This window comes from Cottoperca gobio, chromosome 13 (assembly GCF_900634415.1).
Source record: "Cottoperca gobio chromosome 13, fCotGob3.1, whole genome shotgun sequence".
NCBI lineage: Eukaryota > Metazoa > Chordata > Actinopteri > Perciformes > Bovichtidae > Cottoperca > Cottoperca gobio.
The window spans coordinates 16,903,436-16,921,353 of NC_041367.1; the positions used below are offsets into that span (position 1 = coordinate 16,903,436).

At 42.5% G+C, this 17,918-nt stretch overlaps 1 protein-coding gene across 1 annotated transcript in view; it reads right to left on the reverse strand.

The window, feature by feature from the left end:
- Positions 1-17,918, reverse strand: part of LOC115018229 (protocadherin-16-like) — a 72,393-nt gene that overhangs the window by 9,673 nt on the left and 44,802 nt on the right. Inside the window, exons 2-11 of the mRNA XM_029447137.1 lie at positions 10,533-10,721; positions 9,580-9,811; positions 9,161-9,397; positions 7,707-8,735; positions 6,781-6,968; positions 6,593-6,689; positions 5,935-6,092; positions 3,729-4,575; positions 911-1,150; positions 85-210 (exon numbers count right to left, since the gene is read on the reverse strand). Coding sequence (XP_029302997.1) covers positions 85-210; positions 911-1,150; positions 3,729-4,575; positions 5,935-6,092; positions 6,593-6,689; positions 6,781-6,968; positions 7,707-8,735; positions 9,161-9,397; positions 9,580-9,811; positions 10,533-10,721 — 3,343 coding nt within the window. The remainder of the gene's footprint in view (positions 1-84; positions 211-910; positions 1,151-3,728; positions 4,576-5,934; positions 6,093-6,592; positions 6,690-6,780; positions 6,969-7,706; positions 8,736-9,160; positions 9,398-9,579; positions 9,812-10,532; positions 10,722-17,918) is intronic.

Below are 17,918 nucleotides of genomic sequence, written 5' to 3' on the forward strand. Positions count from 1 at the left end.
TTGATGGGGATATTAAAGAGGTGGTGAATGGCACATGACAAATTCACAAAGTAACTCTTAATATTATGAATCTTCAAGCAGTACCTGTCACGGTGTAGTACTCCTGGAGCTCCCTGTCCAGTGATTTAGTGGTTGTTATTAGACCTGTCACTGGGTTGATGCTGAAACCCTCCTCTGAGATACCACCATATGTCACCAGTCCATTGGTTCCTACAGAGAAAGACACAGTAACTTTGCTTTAATTTAAAAATAGATTATAAAAAACAAAGCTCATAAAGTTAATTCCTGTCATCTGTAAATAGTTGAGAAAAGATTTGATATAGAAGGTATGTGGCTTTCTCTTGTTAATGTCCTGTATACTTATTTGTTTGGTCGTCATTAGTTTTGCTGTCTAAGCGTTTGGCAGTGACGGCCCACCCTCAGGTGTCTGGATGCCAGATTGCGTGCTAACAGAAAGCAGTCTGGCAACCTCACCTGTTTACTTCACTAATTGCTTTTGGAGAATATGTTTATAATCCTTCTGTTTTATGTGCTTCTGACTAAGTCAGAGGGAATGCACCCCCACCCCCACCCTCCTGAGTTTTCAATTAAAAACAACTGTTAATGTCCGTTATGTGAACACATACTCGGCACATGAAGGCTGAGAAGAATTACAAACATTTTCTTTCCGATCCTAATTGCTGAAGCAGCACAATTTGATATCCATTTTTTTTTTAAATCCACACACATATACATACTGCATAATTTAGGTAAATTGCTGTTGCAAGGGTTGTACGTAACTTAGTCTAAAACATTAACTTATCCACAAATGACCATATCTATGTTCACTAGGAACACACTGTTGATTAAAAAGTATTATGACATGTACCAAAGCTGTAGTAACTAAGTCAGCGAACACTGTATGTCTCACCTTGGTCCAGATCAGAGGCGGACACTGTCAACACACTAGTTCCTGGAGGCTGGTTCTCAGATATCTGAGCTTTGTACTGGCTCTCCTCAAACCAGGGCACCTCATCGTTAACATCAATCACGTGGACACACAGCAGCTGGCTGGACGAGTGCTGGGGTATCCCATGATCCTCAGCGTTTATTGTGAGGTTAAAGACGTCCTGCTCCTCACGGTCCAGAGGTTTGAAAATAGACAGAGAGCCTGTAGAGAGATGAATCAGGAGTGAAATGTGAGGAGAGATTTCCTGTATGTGTGCGTATGTGTGTCTGTGTGTGGGTGTACTTTATTATAGCCTGTTTCATAGAGGCAGTTACACACGACAACTACGGAATGAAAGCATGCTCTCAAAAGCATTAAAACATGCCACTTTCCATGGTTGTGTGTAGTCAAGTGATTTAAAAAGAAAGTGTGAAAAGTTGCCGTGTGAGGGCCAAATCAGAGCAAATCTCCTCCACACACACAGCTTTGCCTACCTGAGTGCTACCACCACCGCTGCTGTAACAGCCCAACAGTCTGGCCACAGTTTACGAGATTTTCCATTGGAGAATGCCGCAGCCATCGAGAAAAAAGCAGTAAACATACACTCTAGACACGCAACAGCCAGCCTGCCGTGCTCCGTAGAAATTAGGGGCACCCTTGCCTTTTCATTATCCTGCCCTAAGAGGGTAGAGCATTGATTCAATTTCAATTCCATGCTTTAAAATGAGCTGCAACTGTTAAAGAAAGAGGGCCATGGCTGTTTTGGTTTTAACTTTTTTTGTGCATGTTTTTCTTTGTATCTTGCTTGGACTGAGATAACTTGCCACTAAGCCTTTAATATGGTAGGAGTTACAGGCTGGAATATTTTCACTAAATTTGACTCCACTGTGATCCTGCCATATCCCTGGTCACTGATAACACATGGGCAGAAAAAAAGCCAGTGGGAAAGTTTTTGTTTTGGATGTTTTCAATTCCAATATCTTAAGCCTATGTGGAATTTGTGGTGCCAACAATTTGGACTGCAGTGTGAGGGTTAGCTGAGGTGGCTCAGACGACAAACACATTTTTCTTGTCATTTATCAACTTTGGATGTGTTAATCTATGAATGGTCCTGTCTTTTGCAAAGAAGAAATTCACCAAGTGTACTCTCCCTTCGCTCCAAAATTGAAATTAATAACCTTCTTTCTGACAAAGAGGGATGAGAATGTGTCTCACTCTGTGACTTTATATATTGCTAATACTAGCTTGACAGTTCTCTCTATTGTGGTTATCTGAGAGAAAAAGTAATGAAAACAGAGTGTGTAGAGATGGTCCACGGTCTCTGGTCACTGACCCCTAAAACAGGAGCAATCCAGGTGCTCAGAGGATTAACTCAGTATTCTAACAAATAACCAGTGTGCATGAAAACACTTCAAGATGAGCGCACACACTGGGCTGAAGCACAAGTGGCATGCATGACAGACACTGACTGTTTCCATCATCCCCAAGCTGCTCGAGGGGGCATCACGGTTAGCGACATGAAGGGGAAGGCGGGGCCAACGTTGACACGTGTCTCAAACACCACAACAAAGCCCACAGGACCAAATAGCCCAAGGTCAACGTTGACTAAGTGAGTCTCATGCAAGCACACAAACACATGTCTATGCCAACACACACACACACACACACACACACACACACACACACACACGTGTGTGTACACATAAACACGCGTAACTGATCCCTTCTCTAATGGTTCCCAGAAGCCCGAGCAGGAGGTTCTTTGGTCTTTCATGGGAATAGATCCACAATAACAGATGATGGGTTGTGTGTGTGTGTGTGTGTGTGTGTGTGTGTGTTTAATATTTGGCAGGCTGCTCTGTCTGTCTGGCCTCCAACTGAGAGAAATAAGTCATGAAAGGTGAAGCAAGAGTTGTGCGGCACTAAGACGTAAGCAGAGTATTACAAGAGTTTGCGCATGTTTATGTAGGGGGAGGTTTGGTAATTGTGGCGGGGGTTGTGTAGAAGCACATGGAAAGGTGAGTACACATGCAATGCAAAGTAAAATTTAGAGGTGGCACAAATGCTTTAAAAGTCCATGAACAGACCCAAACAGAGCAGAACAGATGCAGATTCGCTTGTCTGCTTAAATTGAAAATATTTCAACATCAACAGCAAGGGATTTGCAAGACACAGTAATTCTTAAGTACTGAAATGCTCAACAGGTGCTGGAAATATAAAGATAAAGGACACTAAGCGTTTTATTAAAATAAAGAAACAGGCGCAAAAAAAAAAGGATCTGGTGGAAAATTTGAAAGATTAGAAAACTTCCTGATACTACCCTGCAAACTGCCAACAACTGTTGATGTTGGCAGTGATAAACATGTATATTATCTGATGCTAACATGTGCTATACTCATATTCTATGTGTATATCTATGGATAAAACACAGGACAGTAAAATAATATTCTAGAAATTGAAAGGGGAACTAGTAGAATGTAGAATAGAGTTCAGATGTACGACTTATGCAACACTATGACCTGATAGTACATGGTTCATTCTGCAAAACCCCAAATTATGTATAGTGACATCATCTTTTAATGATCTATTTCTAAAATATCTGCACTTAGCAACTACAATATGTTATTGGGTGGCAAAAGGTTGTAGTTATGGTTTAAAAAAAAACAACACTAAATGTTAGGCACAATGAAATGCAAACTGGTCTCTATCATTGAAATCAGCTGTGCAACAGCTCCTCAACTTTGTGTCTTGCCACTTAAAGCGCACATTACCTCCCACATTGGCACAGGGTTGGACTTACCAGTGTTAGGGTTGAGGCTAAATGTTCCTCCAGTGTTGCCTGACTGGATGCTGTAGGTCACTCTGCCATTCTCCCCTTGGTCTGCATCTCTTGCCATGACATACAGAGCCACAAAGCCCACCGGCTGGTCCTCCATCACACTAACAGCTGTTGGGGAGCTGAACACAGGTGGATTGTCGTTCTCATCCGTTACATACACCCTTGCCGTGACAGAACCCCAGCGCCTCTGGCTGGCATCGTGGGCAGAGTCTGTTGCCTTTACAACCAGTATCAGGTTGGAGGTGACCTCATGGTCCAGCTCCTGGCCCAAGGAGAGAACCCCAGTGGAAGGGTCGAGGGTTAGTAAGCTAGGGATGCTTGGCCACTGGTGGAGAATGGAGTACTTGAGATCGCTGTTGAGCCCGCTGCCATCCTTATCTGTGGCCTGGAAAGTATACACAGAAGAGCCGGGCTCCATGTTCTCAGAGATGACGATGGTGATGGGGTCCTCTGGGAACTGAGGGGCGTGATCATTGCTGTCCTCCACGTCAATGTCCAGGTTGACCAGGGTGCTGCTAGGAAGGGCCTGAGAGAGGTCATCCACCTCAATCTGCAGGGTGTAGCGTGCATCTCGTTCATAGTCAAGAGGACGAGCCAGGTACACGTCTCCGGTCAGACGGTCCACGACAAATGTGCCATCTCGGTCTGTACCCCCCACCACGGTGTAGGTCACCTCCCCTACCTCTGGGGTTTCTCTGTCACGAATGCGGACTGAGCCAATAACAGATCCAGGCTTTGCCTCCTCCACAGAGTTGAAAGATATGGATAATGAATTGGTCTTAGCAGTAGGTATGTTAGTGCTGAGAACCTGCAATGAAGAAGAACACTGTTTGAGTATTTGAGCACAGAGCAACACAACAGTTGATCTCAAGCTTCCTTTAGGTGCCCGGTGGCAACTCAAGTTTAACATTTTTAATACAAAGAATAAAAATATTATATGTATTCTGGGCACTCCTCTCACTTTTACTGTATGTTTTCACTGGGAACAAATGAAACCAGTTACAAGAGGTTTTTATAGACTTGAATAACATGCTTGCGAACCTTAATCACACTTATTCTGATACTCATGTCGCTGCCAGGAAAAATATTACATGATAAAAGTAACACAATCAGGGGAGGAATGGGTGAGAGGATTTCAATTTAGCACTGGGACATATTCCTGCACTGTGTAGCTTTACACTTCCTTTGATGAGCAGTTCAAGTGTCTTCAAAGACTAGAACATTATTACTTCTCTCCTTTGTATAAAACCATAAGTAACACACATGACACACTGTTTTAATAAAACATAAGCAGCTGAGAAAGAGGGAGAGGGAGAGGCTGCGCTGATCAAATGTTCAGCAGCACTACTGACAGTGTTTTGTAAACTGAGGATCTAGATACTCAGCATTGCATCCTACAGAACCGTTCCCACAGTAAGTAGGCACTCAAAAATATATCCAGAGTTTGTTATGAAATCGTACATGACAAGCTGTAAATTGGTTTCACATTAGATGAAATAGGAGTGTTCCAGAAATAAATGAGAATAGTCCCATCCTATCATCGATGGATTTCAGTCTGAAAAGATCCAAATTACAGAAATGCGTCAGCGAGCAAGAACGACACCGTACTGTTTAATCCAATTAACTAATAATTATGAGTTACATTTTTTTGTTGTTGAAAGGGAGGAAAAACTGAACTGGCCATGTTTAAATGGAAACTCTATTTTCCTGGAACCTATAAATCTATGTTCCATTCGGGGTTCTTCCATTGTGTCCATTGTCTGTTCTATATTAAATATTAACTGAATTACCTTCAATGCTGTGTTTTATGTGAGCGTATAGCCCTGCCTCTCTTGCAAAAGGGGCTACTGTATAAAAAAAGTGTTGAAGTCATTGAGTATGACCTTGATCAGAGCAGTCTACAGCTGGCCCTCATCACAAGCCAGCTGGGAGTATTTGATTCAGAACCACTTTTCCATTTCAGATAGAAATTACCCTTTTGAAAAGTCGCAGGGGAAGAAAAGGGAGGGGATGGGAGGGAAGCTTGTCAGAAGTGAGGTTGATATGTCTGCAAGTAGACTGAGGGGCCCATAGACATGGATCCTCTCAGCCCCGAGTTTATTCTTTGATATTAAATAGGTGAGTAGTGAGGGTGTTTGTGCTGGCCGGGTTCCAGCGAAAGTCTGACCTGAATGGTGAGGGAGCAGGAGGTGCTGCGAGGGGGCAGTCCTCTGTCAGTAGCTGTCACCGTCAGGGTGTACTCAGCCCGTTCCGAGTGGCTGAGAGGGGATGATGAACGCAACTCCCCAGTGTTTGGGTTCAAAGAGAAACGCTCAGCCCTGGGACCTGGGAGAGAAAGAGAGTCCACACTTAAACCAGATATGCAATACGTGGGGAGCAAAATACACAAACCCAGGGAGTCAGCTGTAGCATTTTTCAGCATAAGGTCCTTTTTAGACCCAAGCGATAGAAGTTACTAATCAACTCAACCATGGTGTCACAGGTTTACAGTATTTACACATATGAATGCCAATGATCTATTTTAACAGTTACTAAGCTCTTTACACTAAAACAACAAAGTCAAACACACTAAAGTAATGGTAACTGGAAAATACATTCTTAAAAAGCAAACTAAATATAATTAAATATAAAAAATGTAATAAAGCACTAAAACAACCAAAAGGAGTCCTACAATATTATACTTATTGCATAGACATGTGTGGCAGATGGCCCTTAAAGGTGTCCTAATATGCATTATTCTCTTCCTACATAGTCCTTCTACATTTACCTACATATAATAACTCTTTCAATTATTACATCATCTTTACTTCCTGCAGGTACTATACCTGACAAAGAGTAGAATACTGTTCCATTCTCTCCTTCATCGGGATCTTTGGCTTGCAGCGTGCCCAGTAAAACCCCGGAGGATTGACCTTCTGTCACCTATGGGATAAAATCAAAATAGATGTCAGCAAAGACTTCAAAGTAATTTATTTTACTGCCTGTCTTTTTTTCTGGTTTTATGTGGCATCACCTGTATGATGAGATTTTTGCCCGACTGGCTGTGCGTAAAAGCGGGGTCGTTATCATTATCATCCAGCACAGTGATGAAGGCTGTGCCTGTGGCGCTACGAGGGGGTGAACCTCCGTCTTGAACCACCACCACCAGCTGGTAACTGGACTGCTGCTCTCTGTCCAGAGTAGTCCTTGTACTGATCTCACCTGGGGGCGAGAAGGAGTTAGACGAGGTCGATTTTATGACGGGGCACAAGTCCAGAGCACTGGAATAATGATGAGAGACTGAGGAGCCAGCAGGCTTTGATCAATGACACACAAGTAATAGACATGCACAGTGTGCAGTGTATGAATACATGTGCACGCACACAAATAGAACAATTTCAGAAGGTTGGCAGATGCTGCAGAGACCAGTAACTCAGCCAGAAACTAATCACAAATCAGACCGAGTCTCCACCCACAGACTAACAAGCTCAGCAGGCCAATTAGAGCCCAGCACGACGCTTAGTGCTACTGTTACCATCAACTGACTAATTTATGACAGTGGGGGAGAGACAACTGTAGTCTCTCTTCTTGTATAGATAACTCTGTGAGTTGATTAAATATTGATTGAGCTTTTTTTCACATTTAAATTTCCAATGACACAAAGACTTTCTTGTGAATCATGATAGCTTGTTTTTCCCAGTGATGGATGATCTTTGAGCCCAGGACTTATTTAGTTATTTCAGTTTAGTTGTAACTCAATCTACAGAAAAAATACAATAGATGTAATAAAACTGAGGATTCTGCCTTTTTAGTTCATCTTCCTTTAGAAGATACTTGAGCATACCTATTTCACAAAATTAACAATGCATATAATACATACAGGTTTTTGCCTAATTAAGTAAACTAATCAATCAGCATTCTAACACCAAGAGACCAGCAGTGACTGCTTAATATCAGTACCTGTGTGGGAGTTTATCTGGAAGTGGCGATCAGGGTGCAGGAAGCGGTAGCTGAGGCGTCCGTTAGAGCCGCTGTCTCGGTCTGAGGCCGTCAGGTGACCAAAGCCTGTTCCTGCTGGCAGGTTTTCTCTCATAGCCATGAAGACCCTCTCCTGTGTGAGGCGAGGAGAGTTGTCATTCTCATCAGTCACTGATATCCGCACTGTGGCACTACCCGTCTTCTTCAAGTGTCCATGTCCCTGGCTGGCCAGCACTGTTAGAAGATACATGTCCTTGACTTCTCTGTCCAGGGCGCTCTTCACAAACAGCCAGCCACTGTCTGCAGCAATGCCAAACCCTGCGGCATCTCCATCTGGACGCAGGTGATACGCCAGAGGACTGAAGTAACCTGAGCCGGTGGTTTCTCTGTTCAGAGCCCTGACCTGAAGGAAGCGTGTGTTTATCGGAGTCCCTTCTTTTAGCTCCACGCGGTAGGTGAGGGTATCAAACACAGGTCCCTGGTCGTTCTCTGCCTGGACATGAACCACAAGCATGAAGATGGTGCTAAGCTGGGGTACTCCACTATCCTTGGCAATCACCTGGACGTCATAACGGGGAGCACTCTCATAGTTGAGGCTCCCTACCAATCGGATCTCACCACTGCTGCGCTCTATGCTGAAGGTTCTCTGGATTTCACTTGGAGAATTAAGATCGAAGGTGAGTTGTCCATTGACTCCAGAGTCTCTGTCCTCAGCTTGGATGCGATACACCACTGTGCCCATTTCTGTATGCTCGGGAAGCAGCAGGGACTCCGAGGACGAGGGCAGAAAAACAGGTGGGTTATCGTTGATGTCTGCGATGGTAATGTGGACACGGGTCTGGCCAAAGGCAGGGGGGTTGCCACTGCGGGCCTGCACCTCTAAATCAAGAGCTGACTGGGCTTCATGATCCAGGGACAGACTGGTCCTTATGGCCCCAGTGTCAGGATCCACTGTAAAGTAGCCTGCAGGGTCCCCAGAGCTGATGGTATAAGAGATATCTCTAGAGGTGCCTGGGAAGGGAGAAAGAAGACAAAAAACAGAGACATGTCACCATGGCCCAGGAGGCTGCACTAAAAGCCTGAAGTAACAGTATACTCCAAAGATGTCATTTTTCAATGTTCATGACTGTAATAGAGCTCTAAAAAAAAATATTCAGAAAATGAATATATAAACAAAGTTGTGAAATGGAATTTTTGATTGATGTTATTTCAGAGTTAGGTGTGTATAGTGGCCCAGCGCCTATTTGTACAAGTGGTGCAGGGAGCAGAAAAGAAACAATTTTGACAATCATGATCTAGTGTGCCTGATAAATGTATGCTGAACTGTTTCATATGGGCTTTGGGACTCAAATTGGGGGGTTTGTGAGTGACTAACTGACTGACTGACTGACTGACTAACTTGATCGAGCGAAGAAGAATGTGTTTGCAGTTCCTACCGGTCTTACTGCTGGCCTGGACGATGCCGACAACTGTCCCCCGCAAGACGTCCTCTGATACAGTAAAGTAGTACTGAGGCTGTTCAAACACAGGTGGAGCCACCAGCCCCGCCACCACGCTAATGTTGACTCTGGCATTGACTCTGGCAACTAGACCAGCACCATCCTGAGCAGAAATTACCATGGGAATGACAGAGTTGGTCTTCCCGTAGACAGACCGAGACAGAGAGATCACACCTACCAAAAAAAAAGACATAGACAAGGTTCAAACAGGCTATTCTTTACATCACACAACATTATAAACCATGCAAGACAATAATGTGATTGAAATTGCAGGGCAAAATCGTACAGTTTCTTAAATAATTTAAATGTTAAAAATAAAGTATGCATGACGAAACTGGAAAGTGACTTGTGCCCACCTGTGTCTTTGTTGAGAGTAAAGTAAGGGGAGGCCCCTCCAGGTACTGTTTTGTATGTAATTCGGCCATTCTCGCCTGAGTCTGGGTCATAGGCCGTCACTCTGACAACAGATGTCCCAGGGGCGCTCTGCGTGCTTAAACTGACAGCATAGCTGACTGGGTAGAAGGCAGGTCTGTTATCATTAATGTCGACCAGATCTACCTTCACATAGGCTACTGAGCTCAGTCCACCCTGCAGAGGAAACAAAAAGCTCCTTTGTTATACCTCCACATACATTAAATCATGAAGAGAAAAAACACACACCTGAAAGCAGGATTTAGGCCACATTAATGGTGCAAGTCGACCACATTAATGGTGAAAGTCAGTAAAAGTAAAAACCAGCAGTAAACCCTGTTAAAATTTCAATGTATAGCCCTAGCCTCTAAAATATAGTCCCAGCAGGTTTGTGCAGGGATACAGATTGATAGTTTCCCTCGGGAAAGAGCAATATGTCATGACCCGTGGAGGGTGAGAGGGCCCGCCGCAGCCGAACAATCTGTTTCATAGGCTTTTCATTTGCAGAAAATACAGTGCAGGCTTTTCATTTGGACCAGGTGGCAAAAAGGAGGGAGGCGGCAGTCCAACTTGTTAAAATATTACTGCCTGACAGTTGAGGCATTTCTTCATCTGATTGCTTTAACATGGCCACAGTAATTTTTCTTTCATTTTAAACCTTTTATTTGTTAAGTATTATTTGGCAGAACGTGAACAGGATATACTCTTTTGAGTAAGCCTGCCATGGAGAGCCATTCAAGATTTTGTTTTTTACTTGGCTGCTCAAAAGTCTTTCTGCACAGTTGGCCATGACTTTGCTCCCCTGTCTGAATGAAAAGCACGGTTGCTGTGTTTATAGGATTACTCTGTGGCTCAACGGATTCATATTAAGCATGATTTAAAAAACGCGGTGGCTCACCCCATCCACTGCAGTAACAGTAAAGTCGAAGCTGGCCGGCCCTTGATCTCTGTCTAGAGCAGCGCTAGTGCAGATCTGGCCAGTCTCCTTGCCAATGGTGAACTGAGAGGGAACAACGCTGTTAATGCCAGAGCCAAGGGAGTAGGTAATGGAGCCAAAGGAGCCGCCGTCTGCATCGGTTGCAGTCACCTACAGAAAAGAAAACATGCTATTGGTTAAACATTCCAAAATTGTGCATTAAAATAAAAGATTATTAAGTTGGAAGGGAAATATCCTACTGGATAAACTCAGCACTTTCCAGACTCATTAATAATACTACTCTAAAGCTGCAGCAGATCAAATCTAAATTATATTAGAGGGATGTAAGAGTGATGGCAATCCACAAACTGAAACAAGAGCACCATACCAGGTGCCTTTTGAAAGCATCTTTGGACCTGGTCTTTGTTGTTTATCTGAGCCTGAGCATGAGCCAAACAGGCTCTTTGGCAGAAAGGGGCTCCGAGGGAATGAAGGAGGGTGACGGGGAGGAGGATGACTTCTACAGGCTCTGGGAGCGCTGCCAGCAGGGAAACTGCTGGCTTCAGGAGTGGCGTCTGTCTGCAAAGGACAGTGACAGGGACGGCTGGGCAACAGTGGGGTACCACACAGTACGCTTCAGTGCAGCGCATTATACCCTAAAGTAATGTCCCACTTGCGGTCTGGTTTTAATAATGCCGCACATCTACAGAGGGCTGGAACCGCTGGAGCTATTAAAGCAGCTCACAAGCCATCAGCCAGGGAGCCGACTCACTCACTACAGGATCTCCCAAGACAGCGCAAGGAAAATAGACCAATCAGATCGGGCCCCTAGGTACCAGAAGTATAATTGTTTGCAAGTGTTGGCTCTAGTTTGCAGTTTGTGAGAGATTACAGTAGGGTTAAACCTCACAAGTTGATTAGAATTCTCTTTCCTTCCATCTTTTATAAATGGATCTTTTAAGGAAAACACTAATTGGACCAACAAAAAAAAGAAGAAGCTTGATTCATGCTCAGGGGCTCATTGCAGGGAGCCTCCTCTGCATAAAACGGAGTATTCATCAGGAACATTGCCAAGAAAAATAAGGCAAGCCATGCTTATCATCAAAAGCTGAATTTTTTTAAAGATGGCATTGAGTGTGAGTAGATGGAAATCATTCATTCAAGGCGATGAAGGTTTGGCTGTGGTAATTCAGGCTCCATCTCTTTCCTGAGCAGATGGCAGACGGGGGACTCAGCAGAGAGCATGCCCCACACTCTGACTGTAACTCCTAACAGAGGGTGAGTAGTGTGTAGGAGTGAGGGAGTTGTAAAGCTGGCAGAGACGCAAGCCAAAGAGAAGAATAATAAACCACATGAGGAAAGGGGAAACCAAGAGCAATACAAGAAAGCTACTCCATCTTTTAACTGCAGCTTACTGTAATATTTTATCATTTTGCAGGGGGACAAGTTATTTATAACAATCCCAGAGCTTTATATGCTTGTTTTCTTCACAGTTGTGTGATGAGTGTCAGCTGGAGCGTTTTAGTGATATCATGGGTCATACAAGAAATACGTTAAAAAGACGGCAGATATGCTACAAACATTACCAAACAGATCTGTAGGAAAATATTTCCCCCCTTGGGACTGACCCATTCGTGGCAGGCATTGAATGTACAAGCTATTTGAGGAAACTCCATTTGCTTTCCATTTTAGCCACAACTATCCATAAAACGTTTTTTTTTTGTTGCAAAGTACACCCACATACAGTTCATAAAAAATAAAACCCACATTTATATTTATGATACAAAAACTCAAAAAAAGAAAGAATGAAAAAAGACAGAATAGAGAAAAAATAATCTATAATGAAACACAGTAAAACGTACTGGTGTGTTCAAACTTAACACATAATTGAATTGAAGGATCTCAGTAGGTTTAAAAGGTTTAAACTTTAGCAAACTCCAGTGGAACAGTATGTGCTGCAGAGATACTGAGCTTTTCTGTTAAGAACATATTCAGAAGGGACGGAGGATTGAGTGATGAGTACGTCATGAAATTAATTAGCATGAGGAGGATCCGGAGCTTTAATAATTATACTTCTCTCAGCGCTCCAGTACTGCACTAAGTTGTGAGGATATATGGAGCCATATGTGGTTTGCAAACCTGAGAACAATATGTTCCATGAGCTAAGTGCAATGCTTTTTTGTGGGGGAATGTACTGTACAATAATAAACCACACAATCACATTTGCATAAATCCTAACCCCTGTAAGTAGAATGCCTGAAGCAATCAGTCTATTTTGGAATCTGCAGAGACGGCAATTTCAATTCTACTCTCATTTCTAAGTTAATAGCAGTATATCAGTGTCATCTTGCTGGAACACAGAGACTTGTCTGTCCAGGAGATTATAATTAGTAAGCCACACATATGAAATGACATATGAGGCCAAATGCATATTTTAAAAGATGAGCAGGACAATCAGCCAAACCATGGACCCTAAGGGATGAAGATAATATTACAAAATGTGGCCTCTTGCGTCAAAGATTAGGGTAAATCAATAGCACAGTTAGTATGAATCTCAACAGATGAAACATGAGTCTAACTAAATCTTGAATAAAGACTGAACCTTGCTTGGGGTGTGATGTAATGCTGCAGTTCAGCTGCAATGTCACAGCAAGAAGTCCTCCATCATTGATTTCAAAACTTTGACCACACACTTGTTTCCCTTTATAAGTTTCTTTGTTTTATCTCAAATCTTTCTATCAACAAAGTCTTAATATGTACTTGCATACGGTGAGTACATTATGATTACTACGTCCTTTGCAATGGCATACTGTACATTTTGAGGAAAAGGAAATATTCATAACCAAGAAAATAATTTAATATGTGCCAGTCATAAGTAGAAGTTCTCCGCCCTGCAGTGGGGATAACTCTCACCACTTTGTCAACTCCATCTTGACATGGATACACGGGGCCTCTCTTTCTGTTTCCCACTGACTTTTTACTATTTCTACGACAGTGTATAGGTATTACGCAAAGTCTCTATTTCTATTGGATTAAAAGTTCAAAAGCATGAGTAATCTTAGATCATCAGAAGCAGCCAGCCGTATTCTCCCTACACTCTGTGTGTGTGAGTGAGGCATGATGGGAGCTGTCTTATCAGCAGGGGGAAAGCAAGGTTTGGCCGAGTCAAGTAAAACAAGCTGGGGGAATCCAAAGATAACTGGGGCACTTGTGGTTCTCCCATCAGATTCCAGGAGCATTCCAGAGAAGACTGTCCAATCAACAGAACAGGATTCACAGAACATGCCTTTCTCTGTTTATGTATAATAAATGTTCAAAATGGAATAATGATCTTGAGGCTTTTGGATTCTCCAAAGTGTTCTGGCCCATGTACGGTGTATGGTCTGATAGAGAGCCAGGCCTGGAAAAGAACAAGCCCAGGATTTGGGTGCTTTCTATTTTTAGAGTTGAATTTACCAAAAGACGTATTAGAATGTTCATCTATGATTGACCACTGTGGCTTTCTACAGTAGTTCTTATATTTTTTGTGGATAACGCACACGTATGTGACCTTATTTTCCCAAAGCTACTGCTGCTCTATCCATCATCATTGTGCAGCCATGCAAAAAAGCTCCAAAGTGGAAAGAACTAGTGCAAAAACCTGTGAGTAAATGAATGATGTAGAGCCCAAACCATTGAGGCCAACAAGGGGTGAAATGAAGGCGATGTAGTTTTTAATCATGCTTCCCGTATTTTAGAGTGCCCAGTCAAACAAATCTGTCTCACGTAGTCCTTAGTGAAACCAGCCAATCAGGACTGCACCTCTGCCAATCCAAATAGGCCACAAATGACGGAGTGCGCATGAAAATGTTTGCCAACTGGGAAATTATCGCATACATCAGTCAAACTCTGCATGCATTTGAGTGTACCTTAGATGCGTAAGCAAAGACACCGACGTACAAACACTGGGGATAAAGCCATTGCTCATTACAGGCTTGTGATGCCTGCAGAGCAAACGAGCGAGACCATTTTTATTCTGCACTCTGATTACACCAAAATCTTCTTTGTATTCAGCAGGAACCCTAAACAAACTAAGCTCGGATAAGTATGCAGCAGTGGCTACTGTGACTCTGGCCCAAATTAAACTCTGTAACTTTGTGGCATGAAGAAATGTTCAGAAAGACATTTCTTAAATCTCTTAAACTCAAATTTATGATTGAGCCCACTTGTATCTTACTTTGAGAGTGCTGATACTTAAAGCACCACATGTGACACAGTGGTCAATAAAGAGGGCTTTATTTCATAAACTGTAGAGACTTATAAAAGGTAAGGAAGCTGAGTACTCCATAGACTCGAGAGATGTTAAAAGCCATTTTAGGATGATGGATGGCTTAAACTCAAGTAATGCCACAATGTATGTCCATGTGACTCAATCTGACATTCAAGCCCCGTCACAAAAAGTGGAGTTTTTCCAGATATTAATTCAATTACGCCAAATAATCCATATCAAACATAATTTTAATGACTGAATTCACAGACATTACCAATTAAGCCTGAAATAGCAGGACTCCCATGAGAACAATTACATGCAGCGTGTGATAGATTGATAGAGTGACATGGAGATCATTAAAAGACAGTGAAGGCAAAGAGGAAAGCGTAGGCTCAAAGGAATCAAACGAGTGGGCACGTTGCAGAAATCTGGACTGAGAGTTGCTTTGAGCTTTCACAGCTGGTGTGAAGCAGTGCACACTCCTCTCCCTCTATTGTCCTGGCATCACTTCTGAGGACAGCAGATGAGGAGAGCGAGGCAGAGACTTCCTAAAGGCCTCTTTCACGACACGCTAGTAGCAGATAGGCAGGTAAGAGACTTTGTGACATGTCCACCACCACAATAAAGACCCAGACAGAGACCACACCGGCCCGGTGGAAGGAAGAAGCCCACACACTGTTGATGAATATATCAAAACTCTAAACATTTGCCTCATAGACAGTATTGTCTGGTTTCCGACCAACCATATGTGAGAGATTTGGGTGGTTACTCAGAAGACAAAAAGCTGAAATCTTCACTGCATAGTTTAAGAAATGTGTAAGGTCTCCAAATGGTGACACTAAATACTACCAAACTGTGACGTCTGGCTGCTTTGTATAAAGCGTGATACAATTATTGAAATTTTAAAAGACGTCCCAGCTGAAACAGAATGAAGGACCATTTAAGAATAAACCTGTTCCTCAGCTCGTCCACATATGTTTACAGAGCAGGTCTAAATAGTAAAAGGCACTACCTGGCTTAAAGACTATGCATACGCTACGCTCTACTGTGCTGTCACTGGCCGTGAGCTGAACATTGGCAATAAAAGAGGTCTTGAGATTCTTTTTTTCTTTTTATGGAATGGGGTGTGCATCCTGCGTATCCCTCCTGCGTATTTCTTCCAGTTTCTTGTAATTTTAGTACTTTAAAGTTAAAAACAGATCTTTGCCTGGGGCTGCTTTCCAAGTGACAGTCTCAATATCAGCTATATGCTAGTTTAACCTTGGAAATTAAACTTCTTTCTTTCTTTTTTTTACTGAAAGGTTTGCGGTACTAAGAGAAGGATTGATTATTTCATAGCAATGTTTGATAGGTTTTTTACATTTCTTGTCTACAAATTGAAATGCTGGCTTGATGTGTTGCCGCAGGAAAGGTCAGGCGGTCATCAAATGCATTAAGATTCACCCTCTGGGGACCATCGATATCCACGGTGAATTTAATGGGAATGGAAACGTCCTTGTCATGTGCCAGTGTTAGTAAAATCAAAATGCTGAAAGAAGTGCGAGACAAAAGGCCCATGGGGTCATGTGAGTATTGGAGGGATGGATGGACTGAAACCCAACATCCCTCAACCTCAGTGCTTTTGGAGAAAAAAATCATTTTGGTTGGGAGCAAATCATTGTGTATGGCTTGCCAAATAAATGCTATTCATAGGAAACGCTCAAATACAGCAATTCAAGCGTCACTCCTTTGAATGAAAAATTTACATCAGCTCTCAATTACACTCTTTGCATAATTTATGTTGTCAAAGCCTCAGCAACATTACAATGGCATTAGGACAGCAACATGTTCTTTATAATTACAGACCAAACAGCTATGCCTAGTTGCATTCATTATTAGCAATTCAAATGCACAAAACCTCCTTCAGTATCCCAGCATGACTTCATATGAACAATCTATTCCAGATTTGTCAAGTTCTTTCTCCGTCCAGATGTCCATTAAAATACATCTGCTGTATTGGGGTATCCCTGTGAAACACCATATAACTGTCAAGGTCAGTAACCATCTTAATCACACTGATTTCTCTAAAAATATACAGTTCTGTGCCAGTTGCCAAATCATTTCATCCAGAACTGTCCTTTCACTATGGAAATGAGTTCCAAGTGTCCTTGCAGGGATAATGATTTGACCAGGCTAGAACTGTAGATGAACACTAATGAAACCCATTACACATGTGCTGAAGGATAAACATGACAACAGATCAGATTTTATAGTACATTTCCAGAATTATATGGTTTTGACATAATTAAGTTGAACAAGTCTCAGTAACTCTTGGCTGCCTTTGGACAAACAGAACAACTTCTTTTTACTAGTATGCAGCAGGAAAGCAACATTTTGCCAAGCTTATGGCCCCAGCAGGCCTAGTTTCTTAGAACGGGATCGTCTCAGCTCAGTACATAAAAGAAACTACTTTCTGACACAAGGAGACAAAGAAGTATTGATTTCTAAATAAACAAATAGTTCCATGAACTGCAGCTTTTCATCTTTCTCTGTGCAGTACACTGACATAAATGTGGAGGAATTGAGTTAAGGGCTGCTGGTTAGTATGGTGTAACGTCCACATATCTGGCAGAGGAACAGAGGTTAGGTAATATAGCAGGCAGGGATATAATCACACTCGGTGCTAGAGTGCAGACACGGGGCAGGATAAGGTTTCTGTCTCTTTCCTTTGCTCTCACACATCACTCACCATAACTACTACACGGCTGGAAAAAAAAAGTCAGTCAAAACATCGTGACAGAGTTCCTGTGTGTGAAAGGGGCAGAAGGTGTTGATGAATTAAATGTGATTGAACATGCAATTTAAGAATGTCAAGCCAGAATGCTAACAGTTGTTTGTGCTAAAAAAGAAGGTCAACTTCTCCTTCAATAAATTGGCTATTTTTAGTTCTTACTTATAACTTACTTATTAGTTATAACTTACTTAGTTATAAGTACGTTGTAAGTAAACTACTGCTGAATGTCAAGAATTAAGTAGCATCACAAGTTTCCAACACAAGACTGAGTGCCGCTTCAAAACTCCCTTATCAAGTCGCAGCTTGGCATTCATTATCATACATTTTCCTAAATGAACCTCCAGTA